Source organism: Oryzias melastigma, unplaced genomic scaffold, assembly GCF_002922805.2.
Source record: "Oryzias melastigma strain HK-1 unplaced genomic scaffold, ASM292280v2 sc01329, whole genome shotgun sequence".
Taxonomy (NCBI): domain Eukaryota; kingdom Metazoa; phylum Chordata; class Actinopteri; order Beloniformes; family Adrianichthyidae; genus Oryzias; species Oryzias melastigma.
In genome coordinates, this window is record NW_023417913.1 from 29,841 (window position 1) to 36,104 (window position 6,264).

The window sequence follows — 6,264 nt, forward strand, 5'->3', positions numbered from 1 at the left end:
TGATCATTAAATAAACTTAATTTGACTATTTAATTACCATGAAGGCCGTATTAATATTGAACGATTTTTTCTATTTTTTTTTTTTAATTAAAACATTGTTTTGGTATAGTCTTGGGATATATCAGGACGCATATCGTATTGTGAGCTGAATATCGCGATATGTATCGTACTGCCAGACTCTTCCTGAGGCAGTTGTGAACAGTCAGAAATATTAACTGAACTTTTACCTACAAATGTTTATTTTTTATAAATGTAGTTGTTTTATATCGTGAATTACCAAAATAAAACTCTATCCCTACAAAAACAAGTCTCTGACCTCTAGAGTCCAGATGTTTCCAGTCCACATCTGCTCATCGCTCCAGCAACCAGATTAGATTTTTAACATTTTAAAAACTTTATTTATACAGAACAACAAATGACAGATGGGAGCAATAAATACAGAATCGCTGAGGTTTTGGTGGAGGCTGATGAATGAACCATGTGTATTGTGGATTCTTAAGTGGAGATGCTAAACAGGGACGGGTCTCCATCTCAAAGGAACCAGCAGTGACACTCATTCAGGGGAGATGGTCACAGTCTGCACTGATGAGAGCATGGTCCACCAGTCCGTCCTCAGTGAGCGCCCTTCTGCACCATCTGCGTGAAGCGGTTGGTGATGGTCAGGGTGGTGTCGATGAACCTCTCCACGCAGCTCACAAGGCAGGTCTCCGTCCGGTGGTCCAATTTGGAGCCGGGAGTGTCCACACATTTGTCCCAGCAGACATCAGTGAACGTGTGGACCTGAGGAACAGCGAGAGGAGAATGAAACCTGCAGGAAGGTCATCATGTTCTGAGAAGACGTGCTGAAAAAAAAAAACTGTCACGAGCTCCTCCACTGTTGTTACAGAAATGGAGTTTACTGGAGATTCAAATGTGAGGTTTCGCATGTGCTGCAGCAGCTTTAAGTGATGCGTCGTCTCTTGGTACAAACCCTTCTATGTTCTCACAGCAGGGCGCGTGCCTGTCAGTGAGTGTTTGCTAACGAGCGCGTGCCAAAGAAACTGAAGAAGGCAACGTCATAGTAAAACTCCAGCTTTCCGAAGTTTGTACAGGAGAATGTTAATCAGTAAACCTGCACGTGCAAGTAGCCGCTGAATGGAAAGAACGGCTAGCTTAGCCGGCTATTTCGCACCGACCTGCGCCTGAAACTGCGCTTTCTGCTGCTCCACTGCGATCATCCGTTGCAGCTCCGCCGCCTCCGCCTTCTCCGACGAGCTCAAGCTGTCAAAATCCGCCATGGCGGCCCGCTGAAGCAAAGAGAACGCCGATGTATTCAGCGGACACACAAGGCGAAGGTGAGCGCCGGACCTTCTTCCTTCAATCTGTCACTGCGGCTGCGCAAATGACACTGACGCCTGTGATTGGCTAACAGAAACCCCGCCTCCCCACCACAGATCGTTGCTGCAAAACAGGAATTGTAGTGTTTTTTTAACATTCTAAACAGTCTTTACTCTGTCATTGAGTTTTAGAAAGAGAAAAACGTCTGAAAGAAAACATTAAAGATAAACCAAGTCCACTTGACTTACATTTTACATACAAATCCCCTTACCAAGTATTAAAACTTTTATCAAACCTACAAAATGTATTTCAGGTACTTTCATTCACAAACATCCCAAATACAATTGATGTGGTATGTTAGTTGTCTGTAAACAAATGTGGATGTCACATTTGGAATCACTTTGTGAGTTAAAAAGAAAATCCCTCAACAGTCATTGTTGAGCTCCAAAGTTTAGCATAGAGCAAACAAGTGAACCTCTGAAAATTCTTTGGAATTTTTGTTGAACTGAATATTTAAAAAAAATATCAATGATAAAACAAGTCCTGTTGAATATCACACTTCTGGAAAATGTTCAAGTGAAAGCCTTTGAGAGTAGACACAACTTGACCAAACAATGCAAAATAACGGATAACTTTCTTTAATTGTAGCAAAGCCCGTTTCTAAAATAAATAAATGAACAAGTCTGAAGTTCTTCTCGTTGGCTCAATGTTTCTGTGAGCTTTTTTTCTGTTTGAAAATCACATTTTTGATTTTCATTGGCTGCTCCCTCTTGTAGCATGTTGCCTCAAATACAACAACTTTTTCTGCTTCCTGATTCCAGTCAGTCTCATCATGGATCAAACTGTTAATTATCATGGCTGAAATAAACTAAAGAATATAGCAAATATGGATCATAACTCAGATTATATTTAATTCTGATAAAGAAAAAAATAGGTGATTATAATATACAGATACTGCAATGTTTTTAGGACTAAATTGTAGTCTTGAAAGTTGTCTGCACAAAAAGAAAAAAAAAATAAGCAGGGTGGATACATACAGACCTTTTAATTGTTTAACATAACCAAATAAATGTTTAGTTGCATTTCAAAATTTACTCAAATATTATTTTTGTCGTATGTAAATCCTGAAATGTAGTGAGCGATTGTCTTTAAATTCACAATCTCTGTCATACTGCTGTATTTACATCCGGGTACTCGTGGTGACCTTGGATGGAGGATCATCATGGCGGCTGTGTACAAGCTCTCTTCTGTGTGTCGCAGAGGAGTTCACCGTAAGTTAAGGACCGACTGACCGCTGTGGGTGTGTGAACGTGGGAGTGTTGCGGGGGAGTGCGGGACGCCGGGATTTCAGCAGCTTCACGGCTAACCAGCTCAACTCACGCAGCTGTTAGCAACTATACCAGCGCGTGAAAGTCAGTGTGCTAGATGCTAGGTGCAGCTAAAAGACCGGAAATTTAAGACCTTAAAAACACATTAAGAAAAAAGAAAATAAGTAGCATGTGTGTTTATATGTGTGTTTGTATATGTGTGGCACGCGGGCACGCACATGTGAAATATGTGTTGCTCATAAATCCTTATTTAACTGCAACCACCACTCCCTATATTTTTAAAGGTTATATTGCATCTCTTATTACAGTTTTGAAGGTTTGTAGTGTAATAAATTCTTTGAAATGGACTGAAGGTGACATTTTACTTTACAATAAAAAACCCAAATGTTTGTAACATAATATATATAAATAGATAATTTATAACATATAAAAATGTTTGTATTTTTAAACTCATCATCAAGCGGGTACAGTCAGGTGCTAAAATTTTGTTTACCTTTCACTCCCATGATGCTCTTTGGTAAACTCTGGTTGGTTGAAGAAAACCCAATGACTCCAGGTTCAAACTCTCTTAGATTCAAAGTGACGTTGTGATTGTAAAACCATAAAGATAAATAAGAGTGTTAAGGTTACATAAAACAGTTGCTTGGAGCTACCGAGTTAGTCCTCCAGGTCCTGCTGGGTTGTTTCTGATATCCCGCTTTATCTACTGCTGATCGCCTCCACCGGGTGTGTTTTACATTTAAAATGCTGCAAAGGTGGATTGTTTAGAGAGCAGCCTTCTAGGATCCCTCTTTGGTTGAAACACACTGATATCTTCCCAAACAGAAGTTGGTTGGTTTAAATATTTTTTTCTGAGGATGTTCTCATCAGTGACATCACCTGAACTGAGCTCTGCTTGTCCATTGAAGTGGTGGACGAAGTCTTCCAGACACCCTTAGCCTGTGTCCAAATTCTCTCCTTACTCTAAATACAAAAAAAGTGCCTTGTATTTAAAAAGCAATTCTGACACCATGCTGAAAACTATTTTTTTTTATGGTTTGATGACCTCACCAGGGTCATCTTTCTCAGCAGGTTTGAGGTTCTTTCTAGCTGACGGTTTTCGATCTAATGGTTGGATGCTGTTCTTTTTTTATTCTCAGCTCTGCTCTACCAAAGCGCCTTGCTGGCCCGACCAGCTGCTGTCCTACAGAAACGGACGGAGCCGCCATGTCTGTTGACGGCTAGAATTCATTCCTCGCAGGCGCTGCACAGTCAGTACCACACAATCCGTTTTTCATCCTTATGCTTGCATTTTTGTCAGTTCACAACATTTATGAGGATCTTTAGCATCCATTAAATCAGGGGTCTCAAACTGGTGGCCCACAGACCATTTCTGGTCGCTGCCTTAATATGAAATTTAAATGTCTAAGCAATACCTTCTGCATGTCCACACTTTTTTGATAATAGCTTTGTATTTGCTTTGTGAAGTTCTATGCTTAAAACTTTGCATTTGCTATTGTTGTTGGATCTGTCCTTAGCAACAGTTGCTACCGTTGTTAGCTCCTGTTGTTTCACAGGACACTCGGAATGTATTGCTTAGTAGTACATAAACATGAACAAATGATCAATGAACTTGTTCAGTGGACTCAAAAACATATTTTTGGCATAAATGGACCCCATACGGCCCAACCTCAGCCAGACTCTGCCTTCATGGCCCCAAGGTAAACTGAGTTTGAGAACCCTGCATTAAACTGTCATGCGTGATCTATAGCAACACACTTAAGTTACCTTCATGCTGCGTCGTTCTCATCCTTGCAAACTCCTGAGGTTCTCCTTCTCACTCATTGTTGCACAAATTTGGAATTTCTGAGGCATTATTTCCTCTTTATTCATCTAACTTGCATTTCAGTTTTTTCTATTAATACTAAATGTTGTAAGAATCAACCAATCAATATTTCCCAGAGCTGAGTCCTGCTTTTGTAATACTGGATATTTGGATCGTTAAGTTCCCCAATAGATTTAAAGGCTTTTTAAATCGGACAGGTATTCTGTGAAAACAATTGTTTTTGGACACTTTGCTGAAAGAACTGAGCAAAACTGAACTTGAGGGATTTTTTTTTCTTTTTTAAACACACGTTTTTATTTGGTGTTATAGAGCCACTACAAAGAAAATTGTGTTTTTAACATGTTCTTGTAGCTTTTTTGTGATGATTGAAGACTGTTGGCATTTAATCAGTGTGTATGTTATTGACATTAGTTGTTANAATGTATTGCTTAGTAGTACATAGACATGAACAAATGATCAATGAACTTGTTCAGTGGACTCAAAAACATATTTTTGGCATAATTGGACCCCATACAGCCCAACCTCAGCCAGACTCTGTCTTCATGGCCCCAAGGTAAACTGAGTTTGAGAACCCTGCATTAAACTGTCATGCGTGATCTATAGCAACACACTTAAGTTACCTTCATGCTGCGTCGTTCTCATCCTTGCAAACTCCTGAGGTTCTCCTTCTCACTCATTGTTGCACAAATTTGGAATTTCTGAGGCATTATTTCCTCTTTATTCATCTAACTTGCGTTTTAGCTTTTTTATGTAATACTAAATGTTGTAAGAATCAATCAATCAATATTTCCCAGAGCTGAGTCCTGCTTTTGTAATACTGGATATTTGTATCGTAAAGTTCCCCAATAGATTTAGTGGCTTTTTAAATCAGACAGGTATTCTGTGAAAACAATTGTTTCTGGATACTTTGCTGAAAGGGCTGAGCAAAACTGAACTTGAGGGATTTTTATTTTCTTTTTTAGTTTGTAAACACACGTTTTTATTTGGTGTTATAGAAAATTGTGTTTTTAACATGTTCTTGTAGCTTTTTTCTGATGATTGAAGACTGTTGGCATTTAACCAATCTGTATGTTATTATTGACAGTAATTGTTAAATAGTATAAATAACTGTTGACAATATGATATTGTATTAAGGCAAACACATTTTGTTGTTAGTCTATAGCTAAGGTGGTTTAAAATGAGTTTACTGATCAACCATGTTGTGTTCGGTTCTAGTCTTTGACTATCATCTTTTCCATTTCCAGGTGGAGCTGACTCTAAAGCTGCCTCTATGCACTGGACAGCAGAGCGAGTGCTGAGCATCGCTCTCCTGGCTATGGGTCCTGTTGCATATTATAGCCCCGGCCCGGTCATAGACTACTCTCTGGCTGCAGCCCTGACCCTGCATGGACACTGGTGAGACCTGGAGGCTCTTGTTTCACTTCGGAAGCATCAGTTCATTTTCACTTCCTTTTACTCACCATAAAACATTTCCAGACTATTTCCCTTTTCTTTTTTTTTTATCATCTTTAACCCGTTAACACCTGAGGCATCGCTGGTGACACTTTAACACAAAATCTTTAACGCACTGTCACTTTTCAACCGTTAACATGATCAACGTAATTCCAGCAATAGACGCTTTTCTCCTTCAGAATCTCCTAGAATTACATTGATTGTGTTAGATAAAAATTACAGTAAATAAGAGAACATAAACACTGGAGCTCTAGTGTTAAAGGATTAAGTTAGTTTAAGCTGTAGTCACATGCACCCCAACGGGGTGAAAAAAGTGAAAAATCCATTTGACATGCCTGCATC

At 39.3% G+C, this 6,264-nt stretch overlaps 2 protein-coding genes across 2 annotated transcripts; one reads left to right on the top strand and one right to left on the bottom strand.

Moving 5' to 3' along the window:
* Nucleotides 1–378: 378 nt before the first annotated feature.
* LOC112139658 (mitochondrial import inner membrane translocase subunit Tim8 A) lies at nt 379–1,391 on the bottom strand. The gene is made up of 2 exons (XM_024262491.2): nt 1,176–1,391; nt 379–780 (listed from the first exon to the last, which is right to left on the bottom strand). The coding sequence occupies exons 1-2, from the start codon at nt 1,275–1,277 to the stop codon at nt 613–615; spliced, it is 270 nt and encodes an 89-aa protein (XP_024118259.1). The 5' UTR covers nt 1,278–1,391; the 3' UTR covers nt 379–612.
* Nucleotides 1,392–2,478: 1,087 nt separating this feature from the next.
* Nucleotides 2,479–5,950, top strand: LOC112139659 (succinate dehydrogenase [ubiquinone] cytochrome b small subunit B, mitochondrial-like). The gene is made up of 3 exons (XM_024262492.2): nt 2,479–2,588; nt 3,785–3,895; nt 5,715–5,950. Exons 1-3 carry the CDS (start codon nt 2,540–2,542, stop codon nt 5,867–5,869), a joined length of 315 nt encoding a protein of 104 aa, XP_024118260.1. The 5' UTR covers nt 2,479–2,539; the 3' UTR covers nt 5,870–5,950.
* The last annotated feature ends 314 nt before the right edge of the window (nt 5,951–6,264 follow it).

Coding starts and splice junctions, on each gene's coding strand:
- LOC112139659 (XM_024262492.2), top strand. CDS start 2,540: ATGGCGGCTGTGTACAAGCTCTCTTCTGTGTGTCGCAGAGGAGTTCAC. Junction 2,589..3,784: donor GTGTCGCAGAGGAGTTCACC/GTAAGTTAAGGA, acceptor TTTTATTCTCAG/CTCTGCTCTACCAAAGCGCC. Junction 3,896..5,714: donor TTCCTCGCAGGCGCTGCACA/GTCAGTACCACA, acceptor TTCCATTTCCAG/GTGGAGCTGACTCTAAAGCT.
- LOC112139658 (XM_024262491.2), bottom strand. CDS start 1,277: ATGGCGGATTTTGACAGCTTGAGCTCGTCGGAGAAGGCGGAGGCGGCG. Junction 781..1,175: donor AAGCGCAGTTTCAGGCGCAG/GTCGGTGCGAAA, acceptor GCTGTTCCTCAG/GTCCACACGTTCACTGATGT.